This window comes from Mizuhopecten yessoensis, unplaced genomic scaffold, assembly GCF_002113885.1.
Source record: "Mizuhopecten yessoensis strain PY_sf001 unplaced genomic scaffold, ASM211388v2 scaffold4631, whole genome shotgun sequence".
Lineage (NCBI taxonomy): Eukaryota > Metazoa > Mollusca > Bivalvia > Pectinida > Pectinidae > Mizuhopecten > Mizuhopecten yessoensis.
The window spans coordinates 1,151,131-1,176,252 of NW_018405643.1; the positions used below are offsets into that span (position 1 = coordinate 1,151,131).

A 25,122-nucleotide genomic window follows, 5' to 3' on the forward strand; every position below is an offset into this window, starting at 1 on the left:
TTATACGTTATTCATTACATATCATTACACAGTTATATAAGTCATGAAATCATGTATGCAATCATTATATCCATTCTTCACAGTAGTTCTCACACCTCCTGTATCAGATCTGAGAAGATAAATATAACAATACACATCTGTTTGTCCTGATCAATTTGTTTCCACAGAACAACACATCAGTAGATCTAGCCTGCATGTGGTTAAACTTATACACACCCTAGTAGGGTTACTTCCTTGTTAAATGTATTTGCTTGAATTCGCTTTTTAAGTCAAGTAGTCAAAAATCAAGATCACGGTCTATTCCTTTAACTCTGCATTCACCCCTGAAACTTCCTTATGAACTATTCCAACCTTTGAATTGGAAGAGTTCAAATGTGTTGTCAGGGGTGAATGAGTTAAATATGAAATTAAGTTTCTGCAAATAGTCAATCCATCTTCAAAGTTATCCATCATCTTTTTATAATCAGCCAGGTAGCAATAATTATACCCATTCATCAGCTTATATTTACTTGGCATAAATCAAAGGCCTGTTATAATTAGATAATGCAACGATGCCTTGACTGTCATCCATCCATTGTTCACTTTTTTTCTTGAAACAATATCTAGGACTCAGAGGCTACAGTATTGACATGTACACTTCGCCTGTAGCTTGCCAGGATATTAGGTTGTCAGATTTGTTCAGAGTAATGACCTCGGCCCACTTTAAAGGTCACATTAAGAAAAATAATTTGAAAGCTGAATAACCAGATTTATAAGATGTATTGAAATGACATTTATAGTCTGTATAGTACATAAGCTTGTAGCTATCAAGTTTGTTTAAATAATTTTGACCTTGACCCATTTTGAATGTCACAGATGTGATATCCAATAACTGTAAAAGTAATACAAGATTGTTGGGCCTCTTGTTTTTTTCTTCATTAATGCGCTTTTTATACCCCAGCGAGACCGTTACTCGTTACCAGGCAAGTATATATTCTAAAATGTTGACCCTTCGTTACATACAACAACCCAACCGGAAGAGATTGTCACTGGGGAATATCTCAAAAAACGAAAAAAATTATCTCAATTTGAAAACTTTTCAACTTGCCCTGTCAGCTTTAACTTTCAAAATCCAGTTATCGACATAGGTATATAAATCTAATTCTATCAGATTCAGAGATTAGATGGTATGCTAAACAAATAGTATTGAGGGGGAATTAGCCCAAAACACTGGTTGAGAGATTTTTAAACAAACATCCCAAACAAAAGCATTTTTTTTCCCTGTTATCAGTATTTTTAGCAAATACCCAATCTCAACATCATGATCTTTATCAATCTGTATTATGTAACACTGACATTCCTTTTGGTTGTGTTTAATTTGTTATCTTCATTCTTGCTCGGTTAGTATCGTGATATATATTTTAGTCTCCTGGTGAGATATAGATATATATAGAAACAGGCAAATACCTTGCTACCATGGGAATTACAGAAAAATACATGTATGTTGCTTTAAGAAGATGTTGTTATGAACTTCAGTCATCTAGAACTAACATTTAAATTTAGGTGGACCTTTTCAACAGGTTCATGGCTTAAGCTATATATGTATTAGTGATCATGAATTTATATAAGTTCGGGTATTTACATAGCTAAGTGATTATTTGTCACTATAAACCAGTTTGCAATTAAAATCAGCAAATTCAATAATTCAATTCATGGTCTCCTGGTGTTTTTAAAATGTAGTACTATCATAATTTATAAGTAAAAATGTCAGAGTGATTTTACATATGGAATTGGGAATTTAAATCAGATTTGTGTTAATTGATATATAATATGGAAATCATTGCATGCTAAAAATGGTAAATTTATATCTGCAAATCGGAATATATGTTACAAGCTCAGATGGTGCTGTCCTAACATAGAGGACACATGTACAGCTGTGCACACTTCCTGTTCAGATACATATACTACAATAGACATTTGACAGTCAAGCCATCTTCAGTCCCTTTAGATAATCCAGCTGTCTTCATTATCAGTAGATGATGATAACTGGGTTAATGAGTCTATAAATAAAAGGGGGTCTGGTTTAGTGGTGACTAGATTAATGAGTCTGTGTAGATAGTAGGACATCTGGATTAGTGGTGACTGGATTAATGAGTCTGTGTAGATAGTAGGGTATCTGGATTAGTGGTGACTTGATTAATGAGTCTGTGTAGATAGTAGGGTATCTGGATTAGTGGTGACTTGATTAATGAGTCTGTGTAGATAGTAGGGTATCTGGATTAGTGGTGACTGGATTAATGAGTCTGTGTAGATAGTAGGGTATCTGGATTAGTGGTGACTGGATTAATGAGTCTGTGTAGATAGTAGGGTATCTGGATTAGTGGTGACTGGATTAATGAGTCTGTGTAGATAGTAGGGTATCTGGATTAGTGGTGACTGGATTAATGAGTCTGTGTAGATAGTAGGGTATCTGGATTAGTGGTGACTGGATTAATGAGTCTGTGTAGATAGTAGGGTATCTGGATTAGTGGTGACTGGATTAATGAGTCTGTGTAGATAGTAGGGTATCTGGATTAGTGGTGACTGGATTAATGAGTCTGTGTAGATAGTAGGGTATCTGGATTAGTGGTGACTGGATTAATGAGTCTGTGTAGATAGTAGGGTATCTGGATTAGTGGTGACTGGATTAATGAGTCTGTGTAGATAGTAGGGTATCTGGATTAGTGGTGACTGGATTAATGAGTCTGTGTAGATAGTAGGGTATCTGGATTAGTGGTGACTGGATTAATGAGTCTGTGTAGATAGTAGGGTATCTGGATTAGTGGTGACTGGATTAATGAGTCTGTGTAGATAGTAGGGTATCTGGATTAGTGGTGACTGGATTAATGAGTCTGTGTAGATAGTAGGGTATCTGGATTAGTGGTGACTGGATTAATGAGTCTGTGTAGATAGTAGGGTATCTGGATTAGTGGTGACTGGATTAATGAGTCTGTGTAGATAGTAGGGTATCTGGATTAGTGGTGACTGGATTAATGAGTCTGTGTAGATAGTAGGGTATCTGGATTAGTGGTGACTGGATTAATGAGTCTGTGTAGATAGTAGGGTATCTGGATTAGTGGTGACTGGATTAATGAGTCTGTGTAGATAGTAGGGTATCTGGATTAGTGGTGACTGGATTAATGAGTCTGTGTAGATAGTAGGGTATCTGGATTAGTGGTGACTGGATTAATGAGTCTGTGTAGATAGTAGGGTATCTGGATTAGTGGTGACTGGATTAATGAGTCTGTGTAGATAGTAGGGTATCTGGATTAGTGGTGACTGGATTAATGAGTCTGTGTAGATAGTAGGGTATCTGGATTAGTGGTGACTGGATTAATGAGTCTGTGTAGATAGTAGGGTATCTGGATTAGTGGTGACTGGATTAATGAGTCTGTGTAGATAGTAGGGTATCTGGATTAGTGGTGACTGGATTAATGAGTCTGTGTAGATAGTAGGGTATCTGGATTAGTGGTGACTGGATTAATGAGTCTGTGTAGATAGTAGGGTATCTGGATTAGTGGTGACTGGATTAATGAGTCTGTGTAGATAGTAGGGTATCTGGATTAGTGGTGACTGGATTAATGAGTCTGTGTAGATAGTAGGGTATCTGGATTAGTGGTGACTGGATTAATGAGTCTGTGTAGATAGTAGGGTATCTGGATTAGTGGTGACTGGATTAATGAGTCTGTGTAGATAGTAGGGTATCTGGATTAGTGGTGACTGGATTAATGAGTCTGTGTAGATAGTAGGGTATCTGGATTAGTGGTGACTGGATTAATGAGTCTGTGTAGATAGTAGGGTATCTGGATTAGTGGTGACTGGATTAATGAGTCTGTGTAGATAGTAGGGTATCTGGATTAGTGGTGACTGGATTAATGAGTCTGTGTAGATAGTAGGGTATCTGGATTAGTGGTGACTGGATTAATGAGTCTGTGTAGATAGTAGGGTATCTGGATTAGTGGTGACTGGATTAATGAGTCTGTGTAGATAGTAGGGTATCTGGATTAGTGGTGACTGGATTAATGAGTCTGTGTAGATAGTAGGGTATCTGGATTAGTGGTGACTGGATTAATGAGTCTGTGTAGATTGAAGGATATCTGGATTAGTGGTGACTTGATTAATGAGTCTGTGTAGATTTTAGTAGGATATCTGGATTATTGGTGACTAGATTACTGAGTCTGGGTAGATAGTAGGACATCTGGATTAGTGGTGACGGGATTAATGAGTCTGTGTAGATAGTAGGGTATCTGGATTAGTGGTGACTGGATTAATGAGTCTGTCTAGATTGAAGGATATCTGGATTAGTGGTGACTCGATTAATGAGTCTGTCTAGATTGAAGGATATCTGGATTCGTGGTGACTTGATTACTGAGTCTGTGTAGATAGTAGGGTATCTGTATTAGTGGTGACTTGATTAATGAGTTTGTGTAGATAGTAGGGTATCTGGATTAGTGGTGACGGGATTAATGAGTCTGGGTAGATAGTAGGACATCTGAATTAGTGGTGACGGGATTAACGAGTCTGTGTAGATAGTAGGGTATCTGGATTAGAGGTGACTGGATTAGTGAGTCTGTGTAGATTGAAGGATATCTGGATTAGTGGTGACTTGATTAATGAGTCTGGGTAGATAGTAGGGTATCTGGATTAGTGGTGACTTGATTACAGAGTCTGTGTAGATAGTAGGGTATCTGTATTAGTGGTGACTTGATTAATGAGTTTGTGTAGATAGTAGGGAATCTGGATTAGTGGTGACTGGATTAATGAGTCTGTCTAGATTGAAGGATATCTGGATTAGTGGTGACTGGATTAATGAGTCTGTCTAGATTGAAGGATATCTGGATTAGTGGTGACTCGATTAATGAGTCTGTCTAGATTGAAGGATATCTGGATTAGTGGTGACTTGATTAATGAGTCTGTGTATATAGTAGGGTATCTGGATTAGTGGTGACTGGATTAATGAGTCTGTGTAGATTTTAGTAGGATATCTGGATTATTGGTGACTAGATTTCTGAGTCTGGGTAGATAGTAGGACATCTGGATTAGTGGTGACTGGATTAATGAGTCTGTGGAGATAGTAGGGTATCTGGATTAGTGGTGACTTGATTAATGAGTCTGTGTATATAGTAGGATATCTGGATTAGTGGCGACTTGATTAATGAGTCTGTGTAGATAGTAGGGAATCTGGATTAGTGGTGACTGGATTAATGAGTCTGTCTAGATTGAAGGATATCTGGATTAGTGGTGACTCGATTAATGAGTCTGTCTAGATTGAAGGATATCTGGATTAGTGGTGACTGGATTAATGAGTCTGTGTAGATAGTAGGGTATCTGGATTAGGGGTGACTGGATTAATGAGTCTGTGTATATAGTAGGGTATCTGGATTAGTGGTGACTTGATTAATGAGTCTGTGTAGATAGTAGGGAATCTGGATTAGTGGTGACTGGATTAATGAGTCTGTCTAGATTGAAGGATATCTGGATTATTGGTGACTAGATTAATGAGTCTGGGTAGATAGTAGGACATCTGAATTAGTGGTGACGGGATTAATGAGTCTGTGTAGATAGTAGGGTATCTGGATTAGTGGTGACTTGATTAATGAGTCTGTGTATATAGTAGAACATCTGGATTAGTGGTGACAGGATTAATGAGTCTGTGTAGACAGTAGGATATCTGGGTTAGTGAATGATACTGAATACTAGTAGTAGGATACCTAGTTTGCAGGCGTCTTGAATTGACAGATAAGGCTGCTGGATAGAAGTAACTGGTAGTTGTTGCTCAATTAAAGAGGCCTGCATGAGGCTTTATTAGAAATTATTGTCATTTGATAAATCTGTATTGAAATTTGAGGCTTATTGAAAAAATGTGTGTTTTGCTCTAGTTGTTTTTCCAGACAAGCTCTGTCATGACATTTCTTGTATTATAAGACATACTGAAATGACTGAAATAAACTTGACAACAAGTGTACACTAAAGTATACAGTGTGTCAGCATGGACCCTTTGCAAGTATCCCTGTGTGACCAGAGTGGCTACTTTAATTAAATGTCAAGTGATGTGAATGGCCATCAGCTAACACTATTCCACTCGAAGTGCACGATGGATAGCATCAGTCATCATACAAAATTTGTTAGTAGGGTTACAGATGCAAGTAAAACATGATGAGTATATATATAAAACATATGTGTCCTAGTCTACAAGACTTTTTTGAAGTGCAAAAATGAATTCATTATTTGACCTAGTTTCTGATATTGTAAAAATATGTTATATCATTTCTCGATTCTTACGAGAAAAATGATCAAATTAAGAAAAATAAGCATAACTGCGAATTAAGGCCTTTTACAAAATTTATAGTATAAGGGGTAATATTCTTGACACATTCATGTTTTGTTATTTTATTGAATAAATCCAAAACAAATCCATAACAGTAATGTTTCGTGTGCAAAGAAAAATATATGAATATTAGAAAATGATTTTTTTTTTAAATAGTTATCATTCATTGTCATACATGTCTAGCACATAGTTCCTAAGATCAGCCCTATACATGTTTTTGATAAAATAAAAATACCATAGATATCTGGCAATAAGTTCATGCCAGTGGTAAGAAGCCCACCCATCTTTTTCAGAGCAGTAAATTATTTACTTATTAGCCCATTCCCATGATTTTGATTCTACGTTCCTAGTTGCCCCCCTGGGTTTATTGCAGGATGATAATGGTAAATGTGGTAAATACCTGATATACAAGTTTAAATTCTGTTAATTATCGTAATCTGGAAGGCATTAGACTTGTTGAGGGTTGCATTAGATTACTCAAGCAGACATTTCTCTGGTTTTAATCATACCGGTACTTGTCTAAATGAAGTTTTGTTTTGTTTTTTTGCACAGATGGTAATTATGAACAGCTTTTGGAACAAAGATTCTCGGAGCTTCGTGATAAGCTTCAATCTGCAGAGTTACTGAACAGGCAGCGCGAAAATGACTTGCACATGGTACGAAGTCAGTTTACCCATCTCCTGCAAACACTGGTCCACAGCAATGTAACCAACAGGTAATCAATATTTAACTCTGTTATACACTTCAGTTTAGCACATAATGTACTGTGCTATCCAGTGAATATACCCATGTCATATATGACCTATCAGCCCTGGGATTGGTTGTACGTTTCAATTGTTTCAATTGTTTCAATTGTGACGTCACGCCTAGGACAAGTACATGATGTCACAAATGTACGCACTGGAGTCAAAATGGCGGCTTTTTACATTTCAAGGTTGCATGAAAATTGTCGTTTTTCACGAATAAATACCACAAATCTTGATTATGTGATAAAAAGGAACTTCCAATCATTGAGTGTATATAAAGTTAAAGTGTATATATAATATATATATATATATATAGGATCTTACATGAGTTTCCATTTCATGAAATTTATGAAACTCGTCACAAATTTTCCATTTTAGCTCGCCAGACTCTCGCTAAATTGAACAATTCTGTGGGGAATCGTTTCATAAATCTCATGAAATGGAAACTCATGTAAGATCCTATATATATATATATTATATATACACTTTAACTTTATATACACTCAATGTAGCAGGTGTGAAAAAGTTTCTTTCATGAACTATATACATGTATACACAGTAAAATATATTTTCTGTGAACTTTCCTAGCAGTCATTGACTTGGGGGCTGTGGTGGCCGAGTGGTTAATGCATGTGACCATCTACGACCTTTAACCCTAGGCCTCCACCACTGGGTTGCGGGTACGAGACCTGCATATAGGGCAGTCACCAGGTAATGGTCGCAGGTCAATGGTTTTCTCCAGGTGCTCCAGCTTCCCTCCACCAACAAAGTCTGGCTCGTCCTTAAATGACCGTAGCTGTTAATAGGACTTAGAGCACAAACAAACCAAAGCACAAACTCAGGCTTATAATTTAATGAAGCATAAAATTTTGTTTATATTAATCAAATATGATATTATAAAAAAATCAATAACAATTAGTCAATTATTTTTCACTTTGAAGTCCACCTTTGATAGTTGCCAAATTGTTTGTTGACATATCAAACTAACATTGTACGTACATAGCAGTTGTACTCATTTCCACGTCAAATATAGGTTTTAAGGGCAGACTTCATTTCCAAGTAAGATATTTGTTTTATGGGCGGATTTTGACTTCTGTATGTAGTAATTGTACTCATTTCCAAGTTAGATATTTGTTTTAAGGGCAGATTTTGACTTATGTATGTAGTAATTGTACTCACTCCCAAGTTAGATATTTGTTTTAAGGGCAGATTTGGACTTATGTATGTAGTAATTGTACTCACTCCCAAGTTAGATATTTGTTTTAAGGGCGGATTTTTACTTCTGTATGTAGTAATTGTACTCACTCCCAAGTTAGATATTTGTTTTAAGGGCAGATTTGGACTTATGTATGTAGTAATTGTACTCACTCCCAAGTTAGATATTTGTTTTAAGGGCGGATTTTTACTTCTGTATGTAGTAATTGTACTCACTCCCAAGTTAGATATTTGTTTTAAGGGCGGATTTTTACTTCTGTATGTAGTAATTGTTCTCATTTCCAAGTTAGATATTTGTTTTAAGGGCAGATTTGGACTTATGTATGTAGTAATTGGACTCATTTCCAAGTTAGATATTTGTTTTAAGGGCAGATTTTGACTTATGTATGTAGTAATTGTACTCATTTCCAAGTTAGATGTTTGTTTAATGGGCGGTTTTTGACTTGAATCTAGGACAGCTTCATCATTGTGATACCTATAGCTATATAGATAGTAAACAGGCTTTATTTCCTCTTTGCTACAGTACTGGTATCATTAATATATAAATATACTACTACCCAGATTAATACCTCAGCATGGGATGGAATTCAAAAGGACCTCCAACAGATATTAAACATGATACAGGTTTCTTTAACTCATTCACCCCTGAAATTTCATAATGAACTATTCCAACCTTTGAACTGGAAGAGTTCAAATGTGTCTTCAGGGGTGAATGAGTTAAAATTCTGATAGAAACATTTTGAAATTGGATTAAATCAGTCAATGTTAAAAGCACTTTAGCTTGAGATTGATTTATACTGTGATTTTAAACCCTGGGGTCTATAGGGGAATGTGTATTGAAATTGATATACCATGTTAATGGATCCTGTGTATTTTTTTATTACTAAAACCCATTTATTTACAACATAACTAGAGCATGTGATCTGTTTACTACAAAACACAAATAATGTAAAATCTTTGTGTCCCAGTCAAGGATTTGCCTTGTATGTGAAAACACAATATAAAAATGATCATTGATTTATACAGAAATAAATGCTAATGTTTTCTGAGGTTTCTAATTAGTCTCTGATTTAATCTGCAGTGATGTTTTATTTTAGTATAAGATAGCTAGTTATAGACATAATAATAAATAGAGGGTATTTAATGGTATCTCCAGTAATAACAAATATATTTCACGAGTGTGGATAATATATTGATATTTTTTCACGAGTGCACAGCACGAGTGAAAAATGTCAAAATAGTAGCCACACGAGTGAAATATATTTGTTATTACTGAAGATACCATTAAATTTATTTTCTATTTATTACATTTTTAAAGCATAAAACATGAAAAAATGTAATGCATTAAAAAAAGAGCGGGAATCAGAAGCGTAATATTTTTTGGCGCCATATTCTAATGACGTCACGCTTGACAACAAGGCTGCACGCCATTTTGAATGGGATACTCAACCTAATTCTGACGTTTTCTACTATTTCCTGGTATGATTGCATATATTTTTTTTTAATCAATTGTATATTTTTGTAAATACTTCAGTGTATGTACCAAACATTTACCATACCAACCACTTTTTCTACCGTCGCTTCATTTGAATCTGAACAAAAAATTGTTGCCTTTGAATACAGCGAATAGAGGAAACCGTTATGATTGGTCAATACCAAAAAGTGATATTTTCACAGTGTGAAAATATCACTTTTTGGTATTTGTCACAGTGTGAAAGATATCAGGTATATCAAGTTGATAGAATCCGATATTTCGCTGACAAAAATGGAATAAATAATGATATACAACATTTGATATATTGCCCTCGAAGAAGCTGCCTTATCAGGCACTAACTACTAGTCCTATGCCACCTGGCTAATATCTCCCTATGTGTGTATGCCTGGGTGTATGCTGGAGATGTTAAGATGACTTGTAGATTTAGATCTTATTATGTGTTAAACTCAATCTTATAGCTTCAGTACTAGAATGTGTAAAAAAGGTCATTCCTACTGTATCTTCAAAATCATGAAATGTATAATGAAAACAACCTAACTTAGGTATTTGTTTTCCTATGAAGTCTTGTTTCCTCACAGATACTTGTCTAGAGGATGGTCCAGGTATATTTCTGAGCTTATTGCCATACATTTTCACCTTATCATAAATTTTATCACTTTCCTTTCCTTGCTGTATTATTTAATTTCAATCAATTTAAGTTTGTGACAGTTGCAAGGAGCTTCTTTTAATTTGTTTTGAATTCAAACATGCCACATGCATGCAAAATGTGATTGCAGCCTGATGTTTAGTAAGGGTCTTCTTTAACTCATTCCTGGGTTATCTACTGTATATGAAGATACCAGGTATATACTCTGCTGAGAGCAAAGAGGACAAGAGTATCTACATTTGTATTGGTGATAAAGGTGGCTGGATTATCTACTGCAAACAAAGGTGACTGGATATTCTACTGTAGACAAAGGTGACTGGATATTCTACTGTAAACATAGCGACTGGATATTCTACTGTAGACAAAGGTGACTGGATATTCTACTGTAAACATAGTGACTGGATATTCTACTGTAGACAAAGGTGACTGGATATTCTACTGTAAACATAGCGACTGGATATTCTACTGTAGACAAAGGTGACTGGATATTCTACTGTAAACATAGCGACTGGATATTCTACTGTAGACAAAGGTGACTGGATATTCTACTGTAAACATAGCGACTGGATATTCTACTGTAGACAAAGGTGACTGGATATTCTACTGTAAACATAGCGACTGGATATTCTACTGTAGACAAAGGTGACTGGATATTCTACTGTAAACATAGCGACTGGATATTCTACTGTAGACAAAGGTGACTGGATATTCTACTGTAAACATAGCGACTGGATATTCTACTGTAGACAAAGGTGACTGGATATTCTACTGTAAACAAAGATGACTGGATATTCTACTGTAAACAAAGATGACTGGATATTCTACTGTAAACATAGCGACTGGATATTCTACTGTAGACAAAGGTGACTGGATATTCTACTGTAAACAAAGGTGACTGGATATTCTACTGTAAACAAAGGTGACTGGATATTCTACTGTAGACAAAGGTGACTGGATATTCTACTGTAAACAAAGGTGGCTGGATTATCTACTGTAAACATAGCGACTGGATGTTCTACTGTAGACAAAGGTGACTGGATATTCTACTGTAAACAAAGATGACTGGATATTCTACTGTAAACAAAGGTGGCTGGTTTATCTACTGTAAACATAGCAACTGGATGTTCTACTGTAGACAAAGGTGACTGGATATTCTACTGTAAACAAAGATGACTGGATATTCTACTGTAAACAAAGGTGACTGGATATTCTACTGTAAACAAAGATGGCTGGTTTATCTACTGTAAACAAAGATGACTAGATATTCTACTGTAAACAAAGGTGACTGGATATTCTACTGTAAACAAAGGTGACTGGATATTCTACTGTAAACAAAGGTGACTGCATATTCTACTGTAAACAAAGATGACTGGTTATTCTACTGTAAACAAAGACGACTGGATAATCTACTGGGAACAATGGTGAATGGATAATCTACTCTAAACAAAAGTGACTGGATATTCTACTGTAAACAAAGATGACTGGCTATTCTACTAGGAACAATGGTGAATGGATAATCTACTGAAAACAAAAGTGACTGGATATTCTACTATGAACAAAGGTGACTGGATTATCTACTTGGAATGAGGGTGGCTGGATTATCTACTTGGAATGAGGGTGGCTGGATTGAGGGTGGCTGGATCATTTACTGAGAAAGATGGTGGATAAATTATCTATTTAGAATGAAGATGGTTTGATTATCTGCATGGATTTAAGTTGTCTGGATTAACTACTGGATCAAATGTGGTTTGATTATCTATTGAGAGTTAAGTAAGCTGGATAATATATTGGGAACAAACATGGCCGAATTTTGATAACAAAGATAGCTTGATTGTCTACTGAAAACGAAGGTGGCTGGATTATCTCCTTGGAATGAAAATGGCTTGATTATCTATAGGGAACAAAGACGACTTGGTCCTCTTCAGGGATTAAAGAATAAAGGTGGTTGAATTATCTATTGGGAACTAAGTTCGCTGGAAAATCTACTGAAAACAAATAAGTTTAAGCAAAGATAGCTGGATTGTGTACTGGGAAAGAAGGAGGCTGGATTATCTACTGAGAACAAAGGTGGCTGGATTATCTACACGGAACAAAGATAGATGGATCATTTCTGCTGAGAACAAAGGTAGATGGATCATTTCTGCTGAGAACAAAGGTAGCTGGATCATTTCTGCTGTGAACACTGGTGGTTATATTATCTATCAAAGGTAGATGGATCATTGCTACTGAGAACAAAGGTAAATGTATCATTACTGCTGAGAACAAAGGTAAATGTATCATTACTGCTGAGAACAAAGGTGGATGAATCATTTCTGCTGAGAATAAAGGGGGCTGGAACATTTCTGCTGCGAACAAAGGTGGCTGGATAATTTCTACTGAGAACAAACGTGGCTGGATCATTTCTACTGAGAACAAAGGTGGCTGGATCATTTCTGCTGAGAATAAAGGTGGCTGGAACATTTCTGCTGAGAACAAAGGTGGCTGGATCATTTCTGCTGAGAACAAAGGTGGCTGGATCATTTCTACTGAGAACAAAGGTAAATGGATCATTACTACTGAGAACAAAGGTGGCTGGATCATTTCTACTGAGAACAAAGGTAGATGGATCATTTCTGCTGAGAACAAAGGTGGCTGGATCATTTCTACTGAGAACAAAGGTAGATGGATCATTTCTGCTGAGAACAAAGGTAGATGGATCATTTCTGCTGAGAACAAAGGTGGCTGGATCATTTCTACTGAGAACAAAGGTAGATGGATCATTTCTGATGAGAACAAAGGTAGATGGATCATTTCTGATGAGAACAAAGGTGGCTGGATCATTTCTACTGAGAACAAAGGTGGCTGGATCATTTCTGCTGAGAACAAAGGTAGCTGGATTATTTCTACTGAGAACAAAGGTAGATGGATCATTTTTTCTGAGAACAAAGGTGGCTGGATCATTTCTCCTGAGAACAAAGGTAGATGGAACATTTCTGCTGAGAACAAAGGTAAATGGATCATTACTGCTGAGAACAAAGGGAGATGGATCATTTCTACTGAGAACAAAGGTAGCTGGATCATTTCTACTGAGAACAAAAGTAGATGGATCATTTCTGCTGTGAACAAAGGTGGCTGGATCATTTCTACTGAGAACAAAGGTAAATGGATCATTACTGCTGAGAACAAAGGGAGATGGATCATTTCTACTGAGAACAAAGGTAGATGGATCATTTTTTCTGAGAACAAAGGTGGCTGGATCATTTCTCCTGAGAACAAAGGTAGATGGAACATTTCTGCTGAGAACAAAGATAGATGGATCATTTCTGCTGAGAACAAAGGTAGCTGGATCATTTCTACTGAGAACAAAAGTAGATGGATCATTTCTGCTGTGAACAAAGGTGCCTGGATCATTTCTACTGAGAACAAAGGTAGATGGATTATTTCTGCTGTGAACAAAGGTGGCTGGATCATTTCTTCTGAGAACAAAGGTAGATGGAACATTTCTGCTGAGTACAAAGATAGATGGATCATTTCTACTGAGAACAAAGGTAGCTGGATCATTTCTACTGAGAACAAAGGTAGCTGGATCATTTCTGCTGAGAACAAAGGTAGCTGGATCATTTCTGCTGAGAACAAAGGTAGCTGGATCATTTCTACTGAGAACAAAGGTAGCTGGATCATTTCTACTGAGAACAAAGGTAGATGGATCATTTCTGCTGTGAACAAAGGTGGCTGGATCATTTCTACTGAGAACAAAGGTGGCTGGATCATTTCTGCTGTGAACACTGGTGGTTATATTATCTATCAAAAATAAAGATGATTTGATTATCTCCTGAGAAAGGAGATGGCAAGATCTACAGCATAAAAGATAGCAAGAGTTTTTCCTGGGAATAAAGATGACTTGATTATTTACTGGGGTGAAATTAAAGGTAGATGGATAATTTCTGCTGAAATCAAAGGTGATAGGATTATCTACTGGGAACTAAATTAGATTAATGGATTATCTACTGAATTAATGGATTACCGGTATCTGATGAATTAATGGATCATCTACTGAATTAATGGATTATCTACTGAATTAATGGATTATATACTGAATTAATGGATTACCGGTATTTGATGAATTGATGGATTATCTACTGAATTAATGGATGATCTACTGAATTAATGGATTATCTACTGAATTAATTGATTACCGGTATCTGATGAATTAATGGATTATCTACTGAATTAATGGATTATCTACTGAGAAAGACATCCCCATATAACCGTGGCTGTTGTACATGTGAGAACGTAAAACCCCAGAATAAAATACTGAGAAAGAAGGCAACTTTATTATGTTAGGCTACATTGTATTAATTATGACCGACAGTATGAATAAAACATGTTGACTTATTTTGTTTTACATAATCAAATTCATTTAACAGAATATTTTGACCTTGACTTATTGAAAAGTTGTTTATAAAATTTCGTACCTAATGTAGCAAGTAATGGCACCAGCTTATAGTTTTCAGATCTTCCATAATTAGTTAATGTGACTCTATCATTATAGACACTTCATTAAAAGCACCATAGCTGTTTATGTATCACTGTATGTATTGGGTTTTAGGTTTATATATCACTGTATGTATTAGCATGTCTTTGCTGATGTGGTTTATATTAAGATGCCACATAAAGCTGCTTTCTCTGTTTCTCACCTGTATTGTATAAGTATTTGATATCATCAAGATATCTAAAATAAAAATCTAATTTAATCAAGCATGAGACAATTTGTAATGTAATGAATCTTATATAAACAAGTAAAGAAATACATGTTCTTGATTTTGCACCAAGATATGAATCCAGATCTTACTTTATTTTACAGCCTGAATTAAAGTATACATAACATTTTTATGGACATACAGCTATTGATTCAATTATGTATGTTCAAGTGATTATAAAAAGTTCTCCACAACTTCAGGTAGTATATGTTTGATGAATTGCTCATAAGCTTAGTACTTTCAGCAGTGCTAAAGTTGATCAATTGTACTAAGGTGTAATGTGATATATAAAATAGTTTATTATCTGCTGTGCCTTAGTTTGTTCAACTGAGCAAAGGGTGTTCCACTGTGCTAAGGGTAACCCACTGTGTGAATGGTAATCCACTGTGCAAAGGGTAATCTACTGTGCTAAGGGTGATCCCCTGTGCTAAGGGTGATCCCCTGTGCTAAGGGTGATCTACTGTACTAAGGGTGGTCCACTGTGCTTAAGCTGATTAACTGTACATGTGCTAATGGATGATCCACTGTACTCAAGGGGATCCACTGTGTTTAGGGTGATTCACATTGCTCAATGTGATCCAATGTACTCAGGGTGATCCACTGTACTAAGGGTGATCCACTGTACTAAGGGTGATCCACTGTGATATTGTGGTCAGTAATGTCAGAGTATGATCAACTGTGGTAATAGTGATGATTTGAACAGATTGTTTGGTTTCTAGGAGGAGATAGTTATTTGGCTGTCATAAGGTCAACACAGACATTAGACAATTTAACATGGGAACATCCAGGTTGTTTAGAATGTAACTGTTTGGGCACTTGAGTACCTCAAGGATTTGCTTGTTCCAAACATAATCAGCTTAAAACTAGGTAAAAACAAGATGCAATGTATGTTCATTCATTATATGTTGTACATATTTTTGATAAAACTGAAAGAACATCAAATAAACAAGATGTAATTATTACTGAGGACAAGAAACATGGTCAGAAATTTCAAAATAATATCATGATTTTGAAATTTAGGTTAGGGGAAGTAAATTAAAAAGCTGGCCCATAATGGCATGTGATAGGTTTTGTCAGTCTGGTGTCCTGCTAGGCAGGGTCTCAACATTATAGTTGTTAAGTGGATACACTATCAGATCAATGTCGCCATAAATACTTATCAATATAATCACTGTTTTATCCTTCTCGTGTTGTGTAATAGCTTGTTTGATATCAAATTTAGTGATAAAACATATGTTGGTAACTTGACATACATGTACAGCTTTGTCCATTGTACATGCAGGTAGTCCTATGTGATATGGTAGAATTCCAATTTTCAAGATTTACTGTGGGTTTTTTTAATTTATTAAAACGGTTTTTCAGCTTTTATTACTAGGTGTCTTAACATGCGAAGGCTTGTCCTAGACTGTAAGAAAATCTGTTTATGAGGCCATAAAGTTGATTTATTTGTTAATTATACAGTTCATATATAAGTGTGTCTTGTGTGTAAACAAAGTCAGAGACTCCTTTGTACTGGAATGTGTAGAGTGGTTGTGCATCGTAGCAGACGTCACTTTTGACAGTTTTCACCAGAGCTGTGCATGTAGATGTTCACTTGTCTTTCGAACTGGTAAGCTCTTTAATAAAAAGCTTACATTCTTAAACATTTTTTTTTTAGATTTTTAATCAATTTTCACATTTCTGAACTTAATTTTCCTTCACTTGATAGAAATGTTTGGATTAAATAAAATCTATGTATATCCCTCTGACCCACAATGAATTTATGACTAAGAACAAAAAAAACATCAGAAAGGCATATTCTCCATTAAAAAAAAATCTATTATGTAAATGATTATGTAGATGATGTTAACATATACATTCAAAGCTGAGGTGTATTTGATTTGTTCGCATTGTCCAAAAACAACTTTTTTTTGTTCTTAATTTCAACGCTTAATGAAGACAATCAAAAATAGATTAGATTATTCATTCATTTTATGAATTCATTAGTTGTATGCTTGTCATTCTCACCGCTAGCTGGTGGAAAGGAACTCCCAGAATTGCAGTTAGTTTATGTCTGAAGTTGATGCACCTGCAATTAATATTATTAATTAATGCCCATGCCTCTTTACAGGGTTGTACTTGGATTCCCATAGCTATGTGAGGGTTTGTTATTTGGCATANTTGGTTGGGCCACAGAGTCAAGTGGTTAAGGCATCTGACATTCTGCTACCACTAGCCCTCCACCACTGGGTCGTGGGTTCGAGACCTACATGCATTGGGAAGTCGCCAGGTACTGGCCGGAGGTCGGTGGTTTTTCTCCTGGACATCTGGCTTTCCTCCACCATCAAAACCTGACATGTCCTTCAATGACCATAACTATTAAAAGGACGTAAAACACAAACGAATCAAACCACACCAATCATGTGTGGTCAGTGTTTTATACCCTGTATGTATGGTCAGTTTGCTATAAAGTTTGTGTTGTTAATTTCTTGTACCTTGAATGTGTGACTAGTGTTTTTTAATGGACCATACATACACTTCAGCCTCTTGTCTGATAACCCAACCTCAATCAGGTAACTTTGACTTTTGAGGTTTTAACCAAGAAAAGTACATCATCACCTGACCATCATTTTCTATGCTTCAGGACCTCGGCTGACCTCGTCATGGGCCTGCCAATGTCCAGTCTACAGAACATCAGTGACCTCTACTCCCAGGGGTCACTCCACCTGCCAAGCCTCTTTACTTACCTCCCTCACCTCATCGGCAAGCCAGAGAGTCTCAAGCCACAGTACCAGGTCACCAACAGCAGATATGGAAGTAAGCTTTAGTGTACACCAAAATAATCACGTTAACTCATTCACCCCTGAAGACACATTTTAACTCTTCCGATTCAAAGGGTGGAATAGTTCATTACAAAATTTTAGGGGTGAATGAGTTAAAAAAATATAATATGCTTTGGAATGTTTGCTGCAATTTTATTTGGACCCGTTTTTGACATATGTGTTGTATGTTTGGAACATAAATTAATGACAAATGTAAGTACATAGTTTAGTTGACATAATCCTGAAACTTTGAAGAAAATTTAAGACTTGCAAAGAATTACAAATGAAAAATTGACACAATTTCCTGACATAAAAACCAAGGGTATGTCAAGATTACTTAATACAGTACATGTATCAGCCCTGGGGCCAACTTTGTTATCTAACAAACTAGGGAACTGCTGATAACATATGGGAAATACTGGGAAAAAAATCAGCAATAATGAAATATATTTCACAGGTAAAATGTTGAATTTTCTGTATTTATTACACCTTACATTATTTTACAGCATCTATCGTGTTTGGTATCCCCACTATTAAGAGAGACAAAGTTAGCTACCTGACAGCGACCGTGAAATCTCTCATCAGCGGTATGTCTCCCAAGGAACGCGACGACTGCTTGATTGTCATCTTTGTAGCGGAGGTAGGTGTCTTCTTGACAGAGATTAATTCCACAACCATTAATTATAACAAAAGCTAGCATTGTTTATGAAAAGTTTTATAATCATTTGGTGACTGATGCAACATTAGTGTGGTAGAGATACAATAACGATAATGTTTGAGTTGTTTTGCTCAGATAGTAATAATGTTCATGTGTTTAACTCGTCAAGTCTCCCCCCAAGGGCTACGTGAGCGTATATATGTCATACAATCAGCAATCAATCATTTACCGTCGTCTTGGTCCTGGGGTCCTTGGAATCAATTGTTGTGAAAATTCAGTGTTATAATGGAAATATTTTCGTAAAGGTCAAAAGAGGATAAATTTGGGTGTTGAAGCCTGTAAAATAACTTAACTCTAAACAGTAAATCATGTTTCAGCCATATTTGCTAAAAATGTGTAGCCTTGGCACTATAGGAAATTCAATATTACCCTCTGGTATATAAAGAAAGTATGTTTTCCACTTCAAAGCTAAAAAGGGTAAGAAATATTGGAACTGGAACATTTTCATAGATATAATGTTAATTTATTAGGGACCTGTGATTCTTTTATTGAAATTAATTTTGTACATTAATTGCTTTGTCAGCCCTGGAACATGGAATATGTGGAAGAAGTTGGTAAAGTCATACAGGCCGAGTAAGTATTTAGCTATATTGGTGCACATATTATCTACAAACACAGGGTTTGTTTAATTCTGTAATAAAAGTTTAATCATCATGATTGGAGGCACAGTGGTCTAGTAGTAGGACGCCGGGCTCATGACAGAAGGGTTGCGGGTTTGAGTCACGACACGGCACGGCACGGCGGCACGGCACGGCACGGCACGGCACGGCACTGTGTTGTATCTTTGAGCAAGATACTTTACTCTGCTTGTTCCAGTCTACTCAGCTGTAAATGAGTAGGTGGTTCAGGGCAGTGCTATAATTGTTGAATGCTAGCTATGAGTTCCGAAATGGCAACACTGGCTGTCTGCTCCCCAGGGAGTTGAGAAAGATATTGACTGGTTGCAAAGGCCCTATAACAAGGGATAATTTTTTGTGAACCTCTTTGAGACGACCTACGAACTAGGTTGTGATAAAGCAGTTTATAAAAACTGCATAGAGCACCTGGCCCAAGGCTTTGTGTCAGCGTTTGGGGGTGCCATGTTATTGTCTAGTATATTCATAGATTTTTTTTAACTCACCTGCTCAAAGGGCAAGTGAGCTTATGCCATGGCGCGGCGTCCGGCGTCAATATTTTACTTCAAACAACTTTTTCTCAATAACCAAAAGGCCCAGGGTACTGATATTGGGCCTGTAGCATGCTGGGGTGAAGGGCTACCAAGTTTGTTCAAATGAATGACCTTGACCAACTTTCAAGGTTACAGGAGTCAAATGTCTTAAAATCTTCAAACAGCTTTTTCTTAATAACCAAAAGGCCCAGGGTACTGATGTTAGGCCTGTAGAATGTTTGGATGAAGGGCTACCAAGTTTGTTCAAATGAATGATATTGATCCACTTTCAAGGTCACAGGGGTCAAATGTCTTAAAACTCTTCAAACGACTTCTTCTCAATAACCAAAAGGCCCAGGGTACTGATATTGGGTCTGTAGCATGCTGGTATGAAGGGCTACCAAGTTTATTCAAATTAATGACCTTCATCTTTTTCAAGGTCACAGGGGTTAAATCTGTTTTAAACCTTTAAACAACTACTTCTGAATAAACAAGAGGCTAGGATAATGCCATTAACATGCGGGGATGAATGACTACCAAGTTTGTTCAAATGAACGACCTTGACATATATTCAAGGTCACAGAGGTCAAATATGTTAAAAACCTTTAAACAACTTCTTCTTAATAAGCAGAAGGCCAAGGGTGATGATATTTGGCCATTAACATGCTGGGATGCCATTAACATGCTGGGATGAAGGACTACCAAATGAATGACCTTCACCCATATTCAAGGTCACAGTGGTCAATATATGTTTAAATCTTTAAATGATTTGGTCTGTATAACAAAAACGTCCAGGGTAATGATATTTTGCCAGAAGCATGCTGGGTTGGAAGACTATAAACTCTGTTCAACCTAATGTCCTTGTTCTACTTTCAAGGCCACAGGTGTCATATTTTTAAACCTTTTAATATTTTCTTATGAACAAAACACTGATATTTTGCCTGTAGCTGTATTTTAGTCCACTGATTAATATCAGGTGAGCGATGCAGGCCCATTGGGCCTCTTGTTTGGTCCTTAGTAGGTGGTGACATAAGATGTGGTAGTTTTGTCTCAACTCATTGGGACTACATTATCATTTTGTCTTTGTGAATCCACTCCAGCTGTGGTATGTTTTGTTCCTTAGAGTTGGTATTGGTACTTGTGTTATTACTTTTTATTTATACACAGTATGATTAATAATTTGGGAATTTCAGAATTTGAAAATATTTTGGCAAAATATCAATTGAAACATAAAACTGTTATGATGATACATGCATATAGATATGAAATATGAATCATTGGAGCTAGTTTGATCCGGTCTAAACATCCTGACCTGTAATGGGCTGTTTATAGTTCGTCTAGTGAGTCAACACATCCTGTTATATAATACAGTGATGCCAAGTGATGTATAAATATAACAAATAGAAGGAATTAGTGCTGAGAGAGGATCCATGTGTTGTCCCAAGTGAGAGTTAATTACCCCTATATCACTGCACCAGCTCCAACTGAATTGATTGATCTCACATACGTACTTCACACAAGGGTCTAGCTGTCCACATGTCTTGTGCATATATTGATTTTTGTCTTACTTCCTGTTTGAAATATACACAATCCCCCTGTAATAAGAAGCATATATTGCCACGGATACGGAAGGTTAGCGTGACAACAGCTGTTGTCTGGTGGCTAATTGACATTTTAAAGCTTGTTCGATTATATATAGGTGTTGAAAACATGCATTATTTTTGTCTGTGTCATAAAAGTCTTGTTTCGTCTATTGCTTCACTTAGATAATGTCTGATCAATATTGTTGTGAACACCTTGTTGTTTAATGGGTTTGACTGCTGTCAGGAAAAAAGGTATACTATTTCAAAAATACCAGAAACTATGTATATAGACAAGGCATGTAATGGGAAATTTGTGAAACATTTGTGAAACATTTGTGAAACATTTGTTTGTGAAACATTTGTGAAACATTTGTTTGTGAAACATTTGTGAAATGCAAATTGTGATGATTAACCAACATTTATGTTCTCAGTGATTGAGGCCATTCAATACGATATATATCAATAAATGAAAAATATTCAGATAAAAATCAATTTGTACTTTTCTGTAAGATCTCTGGATAAACAATGGTATATCTTTGTTTTGCTGGATAGCCGGCTGAAAAAAATAGATAATATCCTTGCTATTTGACAATTATGTTCACCAAATCAAAGTTGACAAAAAAAGTATTTTTGGAAGGCAAAGTGTTGCATAATGATATTGAAATTTGATCTTGAGCTCCATAATATACAGACAGAGTTATGGCCCTTTGTTTATTTTAATACCAAAAATTGTCTGTATAATAACTTCCTTGTGACCTGTTATTTAACCTACCTTCATCAGACTTGTGATATATGTACTCAGGGTACTTGTAAATACAGTATTACATACTGGAATGACTTCAACTTAATGAACACGTTGTTTTGTAATTGGTTATATATATGCGGACTGCGGTGGCCAAGTGGTTAAGGCGTCTGACATTCTGTTACCACTAGCCCTCCACCACTGGGTCGTGGGTTCGAGACCTACATGGAGCAGTTGCCAGGTACTGGCCGTTGGTCAGTGGTTTTTCACCGGGAACTCAGGCTTTCCTCCACCACCAAAACCTGGCACGTCCTTAAATGATCGTAGCTGTTAACAGGACGTAAAACACAAACAAAACAAACAAACCAAAAGTTATATATACCATTAGTCAGTCTGAATATAGAGTTACTTACTATAGTATACAGTAAAACTTGGATAAGTCGAAGGCCTTGGGACCAATAAAATATTTTACTTATCCGATGGTTCGACTCTACCGAGTGTAGGAGCACTCTAATGACCCGCGATGTGTATGCCGTTAACTGTTACAGTACTAGATTAACTTTAACGTAATGAACATTATTCCATAGGAATTGTGTATATATATTTATATAACATGGTTGTATGAACTTTGATTTCAACAGGTTTGGTCAGCATGTAGACAGTGGTTTAGTGGAGATTATCGCCCCGTCCCCAGAGTTCTACCCCAACCTGGACAACCTACCACAGACGTATGGGGACACCAAGGATCGGGTTAAGTATGTGGCATCTTATAGGCTTCAATACATGTTTAAACCTTTAACCCTTTCACCACTATAGACCATAATGGACTCATCCATATCAATGCATATTAGAGTCTATTAAAGTTACACAGGGGTGAAAGGATGAACAAAATCATTTTGTGTAAAAGCTAAGATTTTATTTTCAGTCCCTCCACTGTCTTATATGTATATATCTAATCAATAGCTATATATTTATGTTTTGATGCTATATATTTATATATAGAAAGTCCGCCTGAAGAAGCTGTAGAAGGCAGAAAGGCCTAGCGGTAGACCTTGGATACTTATTTATTTTTTTGAGCTAGAAAAAATGCATCAGAATAAACCTGTACAATATTGGTATACATGTATCAGATTAAAAATGTTCTTGATGTTTCGTTCCCATTGGGAGGATGAAAGATGACTAACCCATCACTTTACACACGGCATATGCATTTGTGTGTGTCAATGTATACTTAATAAGGATTTACCTGCATTTTGAGGGCGTATACGGTAGTATGAACGCAATGGAAAAGAACATATTCTATTGTGCCCGTTAGCGCTCCATAAAGAATATGTTAAAGAATTTTGAATGTATATCCATGGAATAAGAAAATTGCCAGCATCACTTTGTTGTATATTCAGACATAATGGATCCTGAATATGTTCCATGTTTTAAGATATTGAAGGAACCATTCAATGGCTGTCATCGAACAGGTATCTCGCTGAAGCGTGAACGGCGCCATATTTCTTTTTTCATTGCGTATACGCTAATTTATACGCAGTCAGACTTTACTAAGCTGAAGAAGAGAGAGATGTAGATATTTACTATTGGTTTCTTATCCTGTAACGTTGTAGATGGCGAACCAAACAGAACCTGGATTTCTCCTTCCTGATGTTATACGCTCGGAGTAGAGGCGTCTACTATGTACAGGTAATTACACGGGACACGTATTATATTTAGTGTAGTACAGACTGTGTAATAACTTAATGCTTTACGCTCGGAGTAGAGGCGTCTACTATCTACTGGTAATTACACGGGACACGTATTATATTTAGTGTAGTACAGACTGTGTAGTAACGTCACGCTATACGCTCGGAGTAGAGGCGTCTACTATCTACAGGTAATTACATGGGACACGTATTATATTTAGTGTAGTACAGACTGTGTAGTAACTTCACGCTTTACGCTCGGAGTAGAGGCGTCTACTATCTACAGGTAATTACACGGGACACGTATTATATTTAGTGTAGTACAGACTGTAGTAACTTAAAGCTATACGCTCGGAGTAGAGGCGTCTTCTATGTACAGGTTATTACACGGGACACGTATTATATTTAGTGCAGTAACTGCCTCATCACAGCATTCGTCTATCATACAATATTGTTTTAGAATTTCCTGTGGGTATTTGTTTAGCACCTTGGGTATTCATACCTTTCTGTCCCATAGCTGCTAAATAGTGTATAACTATAAATAGTGTATAACTATAAATAGTGTATAGCTATAAAAAGTGTATAACTATAAATAGTGTATAACGTGTATGTGTTTCATCATGGGTATTCCACGGCAAATAAGGTTAGGGTGGGGAATACCAGAATCAGAGTGTCTGTCAACACATCCTTCTGTCTGTAGACACAAGATTTTCCTGTCCACTTCACCAATAGTATTTTATAGAATTTCAGTGAAGCATTATACAATATCTATGTACAAGCTACTTAAATTTTTATCGTGAATTATTTTGTCTATCTGATATTGTATGGTGTAATATATACACAAGACTCAAATGTTGTATTACCACAATCACAGATTTCAAAATCTTTTAACTTTATGTGTTGTATTGTAAGAGAAAAGGGATACTTACTGGATTGTACTGAATTTAGTTTAAATCATACACGCCATAGCAATTAATACTTTGCTTTTAATCACTTTTATGAACGTTCACCATCGTACCAGTATCTGACTTTCCAATGTTGATACCTATGATTTGCCTGGTTCAGTATGCATGTAGTCACTTTAGGCATGTTCAGAATGTGGCAGATCTTTTTAACGTATGATTGGATAATTAACACATACAGTGTTCCTTCAGAAATTCGCTAGATTTTAGAAGCATTTTAATTTCCGTAGTAGACTGGCAGTTATATTCTACAGAATGTGTTTTGCTTTTTTAGTACATGTACTATCAGTTTGA

General features: G+C 36.2%; 1 protein-coding gene across 4 annotated transcripts in view; it reads left to right on the forward strand.

Annotated features, from left to right (window-relative positions):
* Positions 1-25,122, forward strand: part of LOC110449537 (alpha-1,3-mannosyl-glycoprotein 4-beta-N-acetylglucosaminyltransferase B-like) — a 48,368-nt gene that overhangs the window by 13,021 nt on the left and 10,225 nt on the right. For all 4 annotated transcript variants that reach the window (XM_021496473.1, XM_021496476.1, XM_021496475.1 and 1 more), the window contains exons 3-8: positions 6,899-7,061; positions 17,811-17,983; positions 18,495-18,628; positions 19,230-19,279; positions 22,820-22,933; positions 23,792-23,867. In XM_021496473.1, the coding sequence (XP_021352148.1) occupies positions 6,899-7,061; positions 17,811-17,983; positions 18,495-18,628; positions 19,230-19,279; positions 22,820-22,933; positions 23,792-23,867 (710 nt within the window). The remainder of the gene's footprint in view (positions 1-6,898; positions 7,062-17,810; positions 17,984-18,494; positions 18,629-19,229; positions 19,280-22,819; positions 22,934-23,791; positions 23,868-25,122) is intronic.